At 35.9% G+C, this 15072-nt stretch overlaps 1 protein-coding gene across 1 annotated transcript; it reads right to left on the bottom strand.

Annotated features, from left to right (window-relative positions):
• Positions 1-8127: 8127 nt before the first annotated feature.
• Positions 8128-14667, bottom strand: Ost48 (dolichyl-diphosphooligosaccharide--protein glycosyltransferase non-catalytic subunit Ost48). The gene is made up of 6 exons (XM_085958127.1): positions 14499-14667; positions 14176-14414; positions 13696-14085; positions 11541-11702; positions 9835-10065; positions 8128-8383 (listed from the first exon to the last, which is right to left on the bottom strand). Exons 1-6 carry the CDS (start codon positions 14635-14637, stop codon positions 8225-8227), a joined length of 1320 nt encoding a protein of 439 aa, XP_085814253.1. The 5' UTR covers positions 14638-14667; the 3' UTR covers positions 8128-8224.
• Positions 14668-15072: the final 405 nt, after the last annotated feature.

The following is a 15072-nucleotide window of genomic DNA, read 5'->3' as shown; positions in this document are numbered from 1 at the left end:
ACGACCGACTTGTACCGGTTCTTTTTTGTACAAATTTACAATTGGTTTGACATTGCGTTGACAAAAAATATTTTTTTATTTCAGCCCAAGGAAAATGCCACGGAGACATGTATATAAGAAAACCGGGATCCGACCAAACAGTACACATATTAAATTTTTTGTCGATGAGGAAATAATATCACACATGGTATCAAAGACAAATATGCAATTGTTAGTAATTGCGGAGAAACAACCCAATTTATAAGAGCGGTTAAAACATTGGGTTGATACTAATGTTGATGAGATGTATGTTTTTTTGGCAGTTCTTTTATTGTTTCTCCTAAATTCGAGGTGTTCAGAAAAAAATTTTCAACTATCAGAATATATGTATTGATGGAGAGTATCTTTTTATTCAAAGGGCGTCTTATTTTCTGACAATTTATTCCCTCCAAAGCAAGTCATTTTGGGATAAAATTATTTGTCATGTGTGACTGCAAAACTGGCTTTGTTTGACATTTACCATGACATTTACCAAATACCATTTAAGTTGAAAGTAGCATAGTTGCTCCATAAGGCAGGAATGAAAGTACTGAAAATTTTCAACAAAAATCTAAAGACATACATCAAAGTTGAAGACGAAAAAGAAGCAGATAAAGTGAAACAAGCTGGAGAACTCAAATATCTCGATTTTATGGTTAAAGAGAATGACTCCTGTACTTACGGTGTAATAATAAAAGTAGACATTGATATGGACCTCCAAGAATTGCAAATGTAGATCAAAAGTGAAGTAAACGTGATCAACCTCAAGAGGTTGACAAGGAAAAGTGATACAGAAGAGCTGACGAAGACCTCCGTCAGTCAGTATTAAATTAGGGGAGAAAATATTGCCGAAAGCAATTGACATAATATATGGCGTCTCTCTTGCTGTATAACTGTATGTATTTAGGGTAATGCAGTGTTACAAATGTTGGCGGTATGATCATATCACGATCAATTGTGGCCGTAAAGAAGATACGTGCTCTAAGTGTGTAGAAAATCACAAAACCTGTGAAAAAACGATGAAATCACGCGCATTAACTGTAAAGAAAACCACGCTGCAAACAGCAAGAATGCCCAAACTGGCAAGAAGAAAAGAAATGAAAAAGATGAACATGACATTTAAGGAAGCAAAAATAAATATGTTAAGTAATAGTTATGCTGACATTAAAAGAAAGAACAAGTGGTGGGAGAAGCCTCAGGCTCAACAATAACAGCTACAGATAGTGGAGTAAAGCCTGCAAAAATTAGGAAAAAGACAAAGGTTAATGCGATGGGGGAAATAATGAAAGTCTTGCTAAAAAGTAGCGACTCGCAGCAATCATTAAGCAACTAATAAATAAAGCAGAGGACTGGGCATACAAACACTTCAAAAAAGGACATTTAGGAGAAATTCTGGGGGAGGTTCTGCAACAAAATGGATAATAAAAATCAAATTAGGATTTTACAATGGAATGCCAGAAGTATGAGGCAAAAAAGAATGAAATTGTAGTTCTTTAACAAAATAGGAGCGAGGACCTGATCGGCGGATCCCCTTCTAGAAAAGAAGAGGCGATATGACAGCGAGTCGCAGTCAAAGCCACGGTAAAATTACAAAAAAAAAAAAAACACATGGGAGGCACAAATGTTGTCGTGTCACATATTGAGGCTGGCCGCCACACACTGTATGGTCCCAGGTTATTCCAAAGTCTGCACAAAAAGCACACAAATGCAGATGGAACTATTCATAAAAACCGGATTAGGATGCCCAAGTTTGACAAAAAATTGAAACATGGCGAAATGACTGATTTTCAGACAACAACCATGATGTGCCAAACTTGGAAGGATAAAAGAGATGTGACAATGCTATCTACAATCCACACTTCAGGGTTTGTAGAAACCGGGGAAAAAAACTACTGAACAGGCCAGCCTCAAATGAAATCAATCGCAGCGGTGGAATATAGAAAACATATTATGGGGAAGGTTGATTGAAGCGACGTGATGATATCATTTGTAAAGTCGACCAGGCAAACTATGAAATGGTATAAAAAAATATTTATGCATTTGATTGACGTTTCCATGTTCAATGCTCATGTACATGGTAACAACCGGAAAACGAATGTCACTTGGTAACTATCCTCGGAAAGTTGTCATTAGTAGACGGCGATGTGTTTTGTGTTAAGCGTCAAAGAAAAGCTACCTACTAAATTTATTTGTAAACAATGTGATGTACCTTTGTATGAAATACTTCACACAAAAATTAATTCCTAAATATGTAGGCATATAAAACTTAGAAAGTACCTAATTCAAATTTATTTAGTTTTACTTACAGTGAACATTACAAAATATAAATTCAAGACATTCACAACTCTTTGTCTTAAAATGTGTAATTACATATTCATATAAATCTATATTGTTATATTCGTATTTTGTAAGTATTATACTTGGCGGAGTAAAGTAACCCCCTTCAAGGGACTACTTGACCCCAATATATAAGTATTTTTTTTTAAATAAAATGTGATGTCAATAAATGTGTTATGCTTTAATTAAAACAATTAGATTGTATACTATACTGTATACAGCCGAACTTGGTTATTACAGTCATGGAAATAGTGAGATCTCAGATGTAATGAGGAATCATTCATTGACATTTTAGTTTATGATTTTCTCCATACATTTATTCACTTTTATAACATTTATTTGTCTGATGATGAACTGGCAGATATCCCAACACCTGTGGCACCATCGAGAAGTCGTGTAAGAGTTGGTCCTAATATGCTGGTCAATAAAGAAGAGTAAATAGAAGAGTCTCAACCGGTAGTAACGGCAAAAAGTAATATCAAGTGGCGGTGGAGGGAGTTCGATTCCATTATAACTACGTTTGATGAGGAGATTAATGATTTCTGTGGCCCATTAATGGCTCCAATGCATTATTTTGAAAGATACATATCAAACGACGTGTTTGAAAAAATGTCTGAATATACAAATATATTTGCTTTCCAAAATAATACAAAGAGATTCAAGGAGACAGATGTACCGGAATTAAAAACATTGTTCGGTTTACATATAGCTATTGGAACTATAAAATTTCCCAGAGTCCGCATGTTTTGGGAGAGGTCGTTAAACATAGGTCTCTTTATTGAAAATATAAGCAGAGACAGATTTTTTCAGCTTAGAAGTAATCTACTTTTGATAAACAATTTGGAAATTCCTTCTCCTTTTCAAGGTTCGACCGATATATTATGATGCCATTAGAAAACGATGTCTCGAGTTGAATCACGAAGAAAACATGTCCATAGACGAGCAAATGGTACCTTTCAGGGGTGCATTGGTCATTAAACAGTACATCAAAGGTAAACCGACCCCACGGGGAATCAAAATATTTGTACTTTGTGGAGCATCAGGACAAATGTATGACTTTGTCATATATCAAGGTGCTGCGACTGGTTTATGCGAAAATAATATGGATTTGGAGCATCGGTAGTAATGTATCTCGCCGAAACTATAAATAAAAATGGTCATAGGTTATTCTTTGATAACTATTTTTCGTCGTATCCATTCCTACAACTGCTAAAAAAGGAAAATATATATGCAGCTGGAACGATCAGGATTAACAGATTCTCAAATCCACCTTTGATGTCCGACAAAGATGGACGGGGAGCTCATGATCATGTTGTCAGTTTAGATGAAGATGTGGCATTGGTGAAGTGGATGGATAATAGGTCTGTAACCCTGGCTTCAAATTTTATCGGTTCAGGAAATATAGATAAAGTGGAACGTTGGGACAAATCAAAAAATTTTTTTACAACTAGTGATCGACCTGAAATTGTCAAACTGTACAATAAGAGTATGGGTGGTGTAGATCGGTTAGACGAGAGTGTATCTCTTTACCGAATTTATATCAGATCAAAGAAATGGACCTTGCGTATGATATTTCATGCTGTAGACCTTGCAGTTGTGAACAGTTGGTAAGAATATAGAAAAGACACCAAAATTTTGAACATAGCCAAGAAAGACGAGATGAAAGTAGAGTCACCGGTAAAGGCCAATAAAACTATAAATAAAAAGAAACCTGACCGCCCTAGTGATATTATAATTAACTATTTCTTTTATTCAATGAATAATTCACAAGATTTAAGAATGTATCATTCTAATTATTGAACATACATAATTTTGAAAAGCACAGAGTATATTATAACCAATAGATAAAATCTTTTTTGAAAAAAGTAAGCCAATTTTTTCATACTTTTTATCTATTGGTTATAATATACTCTCTCAGAAAGTGTTTTTCAAAATTATGTATGTTCAATAATTAGAATGATACATTCTTAAATCTTGTGAATTATTCGTTGAATAAAAGAAATAGTTAATTATAAATTATTAGCAAGTTCAAGTAAGTTACATCATAAAAAATATTGGAGAAATCCATGATGTCGGTTAATAGTAATCGAAGTAACAGGTATCTACTTTGATTTAAGAAACAAAAATCGATAGGCAAAGTAGCTTGATTTGGAAGAGCGCTGATGAGTAGGTATTAAAATTGACCAATAGTTAAAATTTGTTGCAATTAGTATGTCACTGCGTAGCATATTGGTAAATGCGATGGATGGGGCGTAAACCCGGGAGATACAGGGTTCGATTCCCCGTCGGGGTGGCTTACTTTTTTCAAAAAAGATTTTATCTATTTGTTATAATATACTCTCTCAAAAAATGTTTTTCAAAATTATGTATGTTCTAGTGAGCCTCGAAAAAAGGCTAGGAAACCAAACGAAGAGGTAAAACCGATTCCTGAAGTCCAGTATGACCGCATTGATCATATGCCACATCTAGATCAGAGTAAAGAAGGGAAAAGATGTAAAAATAAAATATGTAATAAAAAACATAAATGTTGACGAAATAATGTTTCGTCAACATTTATGTCTCTAAATCTTAAATTTCTATAAAATATAATATGTTATGTGTACTTACTGTGCTTTTTATTTCTTGAACATATTAAATTTAATTATAAATACCCTTAAAATTAACAAAACAGGCAAAATTTTAAATAGTGTTGCAATACTTTCGAGTACCAATTTTGTAACGCTCGAGACCAAATGTGCATAATTATGCCCATGCTGGAAAACTAGGAGAATTCAATGTAAAAAATAAAATTAAAATATTTTTGTCTTCTTTGAGTCATTATCACATGGAATCAACATAGAGATAATTTTTCTACCTCTTAGTATTAATTCATGTCTGAACGGGTTAATAGAATAAAATTGATAATTAGAATGAGACATTAAAAAATCCGTTGGTTTATTTTTATGACAACGAAATAGGAAACATTGGTGAAGTGAAGTAAAGGTATGGTTTACGGTAAAGCAAAAAACATAGATATATTTATTTAGAACTTTTTCAAGATTACAGATAGGATAATCTGTACTTATTTCAATTTATATTTTCAACAGCGCTCGAAATGGAAAATTTTACGAACCGGAGCGCTCGATGATTTTACGAAAATATTAATATAGTTATCTAAATTTATGAGTATTTTATAAAAATAAGTGTTAGGTTTTTTTGTTTTATGGCCGATCTAGCTCAGACGGTCAAATTATTTTCCTACGAGATTTTATTAATCGGAACGGCGCTCCGGTGCGTTCCGTTCCATTTCGAGCCCTGATTTTCAATTCATGTAAATAAAAATGTATCACCTCCTTATCTTATCGTATAAGTGTACACTGTAAAATTAATAATGTAGGTAGGTAAATACTATTATATTACAAAAATAGTTATAGATACTAGGTCTTGAAATATATTTGTGCAATATCAACTAACCGTAATATTTATGACTTATAATGAACACGATCATATTATATTAATTTTCACTATTCCTTTGGCCTATTGCGTCGTGGGTCTAAGTTTTGAATCCTGGGTCTGACAAGTACACACATTGTTTTTCAATTTGTGTATGAGTCAGAGTATGGACCTAATAGGTTGAGCAAATGGCTGATATCCATTTCTCGTAAAAAAAAATCTGTCAATACAAACCTCCACTCTGTGGAGGCCCATATTATGAACCTATTAGGATCGGACGTGGTCGAAAGAAGAATATGCATAAAGGTGTTTTTTTAACCCAGATAGAACTTGAGATTGCAAAAAAAAAGAAATTAACTTTCAATTAAGGATATAGCCAGCATTAACATTTTTTGAAAATATCTTCGTGCATATGGTCACCGCAGTTATTCTTGATGAAGCACATTCTGGACGTCCAATTTTCATGATCACGAACAATGTTGGCTTCCAAGGCGTCAATTGTTGTTGGGTTTTTCAGCATGAACCAGTGACCCCACGTAGTCCTACAGGAAAAATGTCAAATCGCACGACCTTGGAGGCCAATTGACAGCTCCATTTCTCGAAATCAGCTTGTCGCCAAATGTTGATTTCAATAAGTCGATGCTTGCAGTCTCTGTATGGCACAACCACCATCCTATTGAAACCACATCTCATCCGGAACAATATCATTCATATTTAAAAAAAAAACAATCATTAATCATGGTCCGGTAATGATTTCCGTTAACTGTAACGTAAGTACAACCTCATTTTTGAATAACTAATGTCCGATAATGCCACCAGCGCGGAAGCCGCTCTAAACAGTGCATTACTCCACTGTGCAGCATTTTTGCTTATTAACAAAAAAATGAGCCTCATCGCTGAACGGAATTTTGCGGTAAAATAACTTCTATAATTTGTGTGAATCGACGACAGTTTTTTTTTTTTCTCTCTTTAAGCTCGTATCTCTTATAAAATAACTTCTATAATTTGTGTGAATCGACGAGTTTTTTTTTTTTCTCGCTTTAAGCTCGTATTCTATAATTCCGTGTGTACAAGGCTGGCCATAGATATTGAGAATACACGCTGTACTCACGCTAACACCGGTCGATTGACTTGGAACAATTTAATATATTCTACACACTGCCATCTCTTGGAATCATGGTGAAATACAAGTCTTTTTGATATACAGTAGGCGCTCGGTAATCCGGCACGTCCAATAGTCCGGCACTTAGGCTCAGCTCTATAATCCGGCAGGTTTCACATTAAACTGCCAGATTACAGAGCGGACAGACTAATAAAGACTATAAACTAATAAAGATTTTTACTGTGCAAATCTGTGATAGAATTATTTCCTATAGAAATCAAATAATCCGGCATTTCCGACATAGGTGAAAAAATATGGGTGCCGGCCGCATTACCGAGCGCCTACTGTACATTAAAAGATATGTTTATATAGTTTTAGTTTTTCACAGGAATTCGCGGCCTAACGGGTGAGCTAACAGGGCTCTAGTCTGGGGCCCCGGGCTTTGGGGGGCCCCTGCGTGGCGCGTCTACCTTATAGGTGAAATAAACATACATCACAAATTTGCTCTGATGGTAAAAAAGTCATCTGCAGCGCAGCACTATTTTACTCCAAGACTATAAAGATTTCAAAATATGTGGTTGTGTAATAAAATTTTTAATTATTGTGTCGATATTCGACAACTCCATAATTCAAATGGGTGTGTTCAGGAATACAAAAAATCGCTAAAAATACAATGGATACCCTAAATTTTACCTGGTACACCATTTGGAAAATGCTTCTGAAGAGCATCACACCGCTTTTAACCCTGCGATAGGTAGGGGGGCCCATGGTACCGGTATTCTAATACCTCCCGCCATTTAATGGGTTAATCCTCCTGCGGGGACCATGGTGGCGTTGAATAGAGAAGCGTGTATGAGCAATAACAAAATCGGTCGATTCTAAAATTTGTGTCCTGTCACAGATTTCCAATCGATCGAAACTGGCCGAGTGCGTTATATCATTGTTTTTTAATGATTGAGCGCACATTCCCGATGGTTCAATCGGTGGTGTGACCTATAACCTGAGGTAACACACATAACATAATGATTAAAATCGTAAGTACGATGTCTTTGAATATTGGCCGATTAATTAATTGTTCATGCACGCTTAGCCTTATTCACATTAAATTTAAATGACTCTTTTTCATTTATAATACCATTTATTTCCGCATTGTGAATGTCCATATCTATCCACATTGTATATCCATATTAATTAGGAATGGAAAGGCTGATTTACCTCTTTTTAATAAAACAAAAATATAATTCAAAATCACATTTCATTCAAAATTTTCAATAAAACTAATGGAAAGTTTAAATCAAACAGAAAACACACAATAAAACATGTATTTGAAGTATTCTATTCCCCTTTGGTCTTTGTTGTGTCTTCTTTGAAATGGAGGAATATGAAAGAGAATATGAACACACCGACCATCATTGAGAATGAACTGGCATAGTATGGATAGGCGCTTGGTATAAATCGTTCATATTGTGTGTGTTCCAATGGCCGGACGGATACCTGCAAAATATAAAAGATACATCCTTGAAAAAATATATTATATTACCTATTATAACAATCAGTAATTTAATAGCAGACATTAGCAGGATGATAATAATTATTACGAGTGATACAGCTGCTAAAGAATTTGAATTTACATGCGCCTGCCATGGCCCCCACATCCAGAAGCGGGCCCCCTACCTATCACGAAGGTTAAAGGCAGTCTGACGCTCTACAGTGGCGTTTTCTAAATGGTGTTCGAGGTCAATTAAAATTTCAGTGTATTTTTAGCGATTATTAACACATCTAATTATGGAGTTGTCGAGTATCAACACACAATAACCAAAAATTGCATCGCACAACCATACTTATTTTTAAATGGTAATAACCCCGATGTAAAATAGCACCGCAGGCGACTTTTTTTACTATTAGGGCATATTTAAGATGTGTGTTTATTTCAATTATGTGGTCGACCCGCCACGCCGGGCCCCTAGGCTAGAGCCCTGTCAGCCTCCCCCTTATGGGGGTCATGGCGCCTGTCAATTACCTACGTGGTCGCAGCCATGTTTTAGGCCATTCGCTCCATGTGAATACTTAAAAAAGACGAGACTGAAACTCTAGTATCTAGCTAATGTATTTCAATGGCGTCTCGCTGACGGCAAGACTATAATCTCTCAGTTTCAAAACGTTCGCAACCGAATCTGAAGAGACACGACATGCTAGTCTCCCAGTCTCTCAGTTTCCAGTCACCCATAAAACAGTGGTACCAATATCAGTAGATTCGATGAAAAATCATGTTGTCTTACCAAAATTGGTAGCACTGAACTGAACTGAACAAGAAATAATAAGCCAAGACGTCAAAAGTTAACGATGGGCGAACCGATTTTTAATTTAAAATATGTGGCAGATGTTGAGAAATATGTACTCCTGCCTGTTTCATTACAGGCTGCCAGAATATTCCCGTAAAGATATTACGGAAAAAGCTTAGAATGAAGTAGGAAAGACAATGGGTTTGAGAGTTCGAGGTTATGAGAATATTAGGTTCCAGTGTGTGCGGAGCATCACTGGCCAGATTATGAGTCCCATCACCAACCAGTTCGTCAGATTTTAGTTTCTGCGTGAGCGGATGGCCTTATTCTGAAATGGAACCGTTTCCTCGTGTCAAGCCTATCAGGCACCATTAGCGAGGGGTGCAAAACTAGTCGATGGGCTTCCCAAAGATGTAGACATTTTCAGTGTCGTGATATGTATTTTGTATTCAAAATTTTATTTTTCTGTATAAAATTGTACTTATGTTTTTTTTTAAATTATTATTATATATATATATCTCTTGTGAGGGTAATATTTGTTATATCTGAACTCATGACATGCAAATAAAATTGCATTCCTAAGTAAAGTTAAAATATATTATGTTATATACACCTAATGCCAACAAGTTAAAAAATGTCACAAAAATTAGGTATTTTACAAACCTGAGTGCTGCTGAATAGATGAGTGTAGCCGACTCTGTCGTAATCAACCTTGAACTGATACACACCATACACATCGGGAATTTTGAATTTGGCTTCGTAAATTCCATTAGGTTTTCGCTTCAATGTAGTTCTCACGAAAGGATCGATTCTGACAAACTCAAGTTGGACATCATTGGCATCGTACGATTGCCATTTTCCATTTACCAGCCTTTCAATTTCAATTGAGTATACCTATAGAATAGATCAATGGACAATATTAAAAAGTGCACATTTAAGGCGATACATCAGTGAAACGGCAAATAATTTTCAACTATAGGCGCGACGAAATTTTGGACTCACTGCCATTCGGAGAGAGAACGTCGAGGTGGGAACACGTCAATTTGTTTCGTGATGGCGACGGGGTATGAATTCTTAAATCATGTAAAGATGACTAAAAACGTTACCCATTTACTTTAAAAAGAAAACATGTGAATGAATATATTATTATTGTTACTAATAGAACATTAAATGGACGCATTTTGGATTCGTTTGGCATGCGTCATTTGCACCCGCGACCCGCAATCCGCGCATCACCTAGCCACGATCTTTTTAGACCGTGCCTCAACTGTATAGCCTTAATAAAATTACTATAGATCTACCAGTATAAGTTGTCCACTGAGTGAGGGTGCCACATTCTAACATTTTACATACCATTCAATTCTTTTTATACTATGGTGAGCTTAGTTCAAAATTTGAACACCTGTCGATGTATGATGGTATATGTATATTATGTACTAATACATGCTGCACTAGTTACATTTCTTGGATTCCAATAGAATACAACTTACTAAAATAATCAAGATAATTAGCTTTTGGTGTTGTAATGCTTTAATCACACAAGCAAACTAAGAGACTCGATGACTCACGGCAATGGTCCAATATTAAATAGCAATTGCATGGATGATGTAACTAGTTCATTGTTTTGGCGCTTCTATTGATTGGTTCTATAGCTTGTGATTTATGTATAGACTTTTTTCGATTATCAAAAATCTAGTATTGTGGAATATTTCACTCTCGAGCATTGAAGACGACTTGATCGATTTCTCAAGATTCTCGATAATACTTGAGATGTAGTTTTTGATGGTCTTATGGAAGAGACATATTCGTTTGCAAATGTATTTTTCCGATTCAGTCTTAGTACTCGCAGTAATATAAATATACCACATTATGGTACAAAAGAAAACATGACTGGCGTATGTCAAGCAAGAAAAACCAATACAGCAATCTGATGTAAGTACAGTTGACAATAGCCATCATAACAATAATAGCGTTGGACCTGCCTAGCTCCTGCGCACAAGAAGAAATTGCACCTGCACATTTCACGGTAAAATAGTTCTACTATATAGCGAGACATAACATATGAAACCGGATTGTTCGAGGTATTAGGTATTGAGATCAGTCACCATTATTATTATATATTTTATAATGGATTGTCGATAGTGAAAATTAGAATTTAAAAATTTACTAAAAGAAAATTTCATGAAAAGATTGATTTCTCATTGATCTCATGATTTCTCGAGACAAGAATTCTGGATTGCAAGCTCTAATTCGTACATAACATTCGTTGTATTACTAGTGTTCAAAATTATAATATATACCAACAAATATCTATTGGTTATCGTGGTGGTCGATTTCAAAATGATACAGGTAATAAATGTCCAACATACCACTGATTCCATGATAGTATAAGCGGATGGTGGCTGATTTTCTCCTTCTTTGTGATGTTTCACTGACTTAACTCGGAGCTGTCCATGTTCACCAAAGACCCACTCTGTGATTGATGTGGCCAATTTTTTGTTGCCTGACAACGGTGCTGACAATTTGTCACCCTGTGAAATTTCACATAATATAAATACATAAATCTAAACAATGCGTAATTCAATAGGTGCACATAGGTATTGTAAATCACAATGATAGCGTATTCATAAATAGAAAGTAAAGAAATCTCAAGCTCAGCATTATAAGAAATTTCTAATCACAATAATACATTTATAATAATAAATTTCACAAATACAGTAGTTTGGTTGTAAAGCTAAGTACCCACGCACGTTCTTGCTCGACAGTTTCACTCGATCGAACATGTTGACTTAGAAGCATGCTCATTGTTACGTCCACACGCTCGAGCAGTTCGACACAAGACGCTCAGTCAAAGCGCACACGTTGAGCATGCTCAAGCAAATTTCTGTCGAGCATCGAGCAAGTATTACGGACCTTGAATCTTTTTCGCATCGAGCCGTTAGCTCGATATCGAACAAAAAAGCATCGAGCGAGATGGTACACACGTTGAGACATGTTCGAATGAGCGTAAAACCATCGAGCTAGAACGTGAGTGGGTACTTGACATAACATTATTATTAAGACCTAATTCAGTTTTGATATCTAAAGTTAATCTTAATAATCGATATAGGTATAACCGAAATTGTTAACAACGAAAAGAACTAAATTTGTCGAATTTAATACTGCTAATATTATACTGTTGCAAAAGGGAATTTTATAAAGTACTTAAATGTGTCAATTAAAGAATTTCTAATTGTTAAACTGTGACAGTGAAATTTGTGCTCATTCAATGTAGCAATAAAAATCATAAATACATAAGAAATTATTCCCAGAAAGAGAAGTAGTCTTAGGGCTTGCGCAGACAGAGAGCGGTCGGAGTTCTGCATTCAACCGACCGTTGACCGCTAGCGTTCAGGGACAGCAGACAGGTGGCGGTCAACAATAAGCGTTCCATTTGTGTACAAACGTTGTAGTGACACAGGCGCTGCATAATACGAGACCGCTATATTCCGACTGCAAGTGGAAGTGAGAAAGCACCGCTGTTGCGTACTCACTCCCCCGTGTGGTTTCGCTCTATGTTGTTTGACTGCTCAAATTCCTATGACGGGACTGAACGGGAGGTACGGCGTTCTTTGTAATTCCGGGAATAGAACTCTAGAACGCTAGCGTTCCAATTGACCGGCGCGGTCTGACCGTCGGCTGTGTACCCATACAGTATGAAGTCCATACAGTACAAAGAACGCCGAACTCCGAACGCGGAACGCAGACCGCCTGACCGCTCTCTGTCTGCGCAAGCCCTAAAGTAGGAAATGCTAGTAAATAACTGTAATCTGTAATGATAATACCAATACATCAATATTGCATTCATACTTTAGAGTAGAAAATAGCACAACACAACAGTTAAATAGAACAACACAAATCTTGCATTACTGTTACTATGAATTGTGGTGTTGGCAAAAATTGGCCATTATGAGGGTAGAATAAGAAAAAACCCATAACCTTTTCATACCGAGGCATCATTGACTTTAATTAATGGATGCAGAATCAGAAGAATAAAATGGCCCTCGTTAATGATCATGCACAAAGCATCTGGGTCTGCTCAAAGTTTTTTTCGTTAACAGATGAATGTGGTCAAAAAATTAACACAAGTTCACGTTTATGTCATGCCGCTAACATGTCTACATGAAAATTTAAGTTGACAACATTATATTTATATACTGAAAAACTGTTTGAAAACCATGTAAAGTAAAACATACTATCAAGTAGCACGTACCATACCACAGTATATTTGCTCTCATAGGGAGCAGTAACGGATAGCTAGTATGTCATTGATTTTATTTAGTTTTGTGGATATTTAAATCATATTTTTGAATAAATAAGGCAAACGCCGTATCCACAGCATCTATGGACCACACATCACTGATAGATAAAATGCTACTGAAATGTCAAAGGACAGGGACAATATGTCCAATTCGGCTATCTGACTTCTTACAGCGGATAGTAAGTAAAGCTAATAAGTCACATTAACAATGAGAAGTTACGTACCTGTACTTTTTGAACCGAAGATGTGAATGCGTCATCTGAGAAGAAATACAGAGAACCACTGAAGACAACTCGGGCGTTGTTACGAGCCTGCAGAGCAGCCATCAGTAAAGTATTTTTTCCAACTGCATGAGGGTATTCTTTGATAGGAATGTCAGGATTGTAGCTATAAGCTGTACTATCAGCCGTGAGCAGTGGAAGGACCAGCGGATTCTCCTTATCGGCTATCAGTCCTGTTCCTTTGTACAAAATTGGAGCTAGCCCATCCTTGTTGCCGACAATAACTGGAGCATTGATAAGATTTTCAGCAGACGCTACTATTTTCGTGTGTTGACCGTCATCTGATATATCGTAGTTCAAGTGATCAATGACTGATGAACCCTCTTCATCGACCTAAATCAAAAAATAATGATTATGTATCACCATCACCATCAGCTGAGAGCACATTTGACTATACTTATTTTGTTTAAGTAGTTCATTTACCTCGAAACCACATTCAGAAGCTAACTCTCTCAAAACATCACCGGCGCTTGAGCTCCCAGCCACCAGCACGTTTCCTCCATCATCGATGAATTGAGTGATGCCTTCGATGCTCAAAGATCCGCCGAATTCCAAAACGGATGGAGCGAAAATTATCAGGTTTTTGTATAAGTATTCTCCATACTTCGATAGAACTAAATTGGCGTCATCAGCGGACTTGAATGTGAGTGAATAACCTCGATCTATAATGATAAATATTGATATTAATTCAGATATTCCTCGGAGATTTTCTTACCGGCATTTGCGTTGGGTGTTTTATATCATACCTTGCAAGGATTTGAAGAAAATTGTGTGCGTTTCCTTAATAGCTAAATTATCTAATAGAACTAATGTTTCGACATTTGTGTCACAATATACAAAATTAAGCAATACAGTTAAGAAAAACGTCAAAATAAACTTCGCCATGTCTGCGTAAATTTGAGCCGGTCGAAGAATGGTTTGAGGTTTCAGGTTTGACGTGTACAATGTGCAGTATTGCCAACCTTTTAACCATAGACAATAGACTAATATTATATCAAGATATTAATACTTAAACAGGCTGGTGAAAATAAAATTTAAAGCTGTGTACACACGTAACTGCATAGGTACATGAAAAGTTTATAGAAGTAGGTATTATGGTTTTTTACTATCCATGAAACAAAATGACTCTTCAATTTAATTGTATAGCTTCATGTCTCACGCAAAGAGGTTGATCAGTCTTTAATCTATGTAGTCTCATACCTTTTCGTAGGTACATACTTCATTGAGGTGTATATGAACTTATTCCACTACTTGACGAAAATGAATTATGAATGCCAGAAGTTAAAGGATACAATTTTAAACAAGTATTTTTTGTATAGA

The sequence above is a fragment of the Rhyacophila brunnea genome, unplaced genomic scaffold, assembly GCF_057557595.1.
Source record: "Rhyacophila brunnea isolate RB1 unplaced genomic scaffold, BYU_Rbru_1.0 scaffold_7, whole genome shotgun sequence".
NCBI classification, from domain to species: Eukaryota; Metazoa; Arthropoda; class Insecta; order Trichoptera; family Rhyacophilidae; genus Rhyacophila; species Rhyacophila brunnea.
This window is presented reverse-complemented; position numbering and strand designations above follow the sequence as displayed.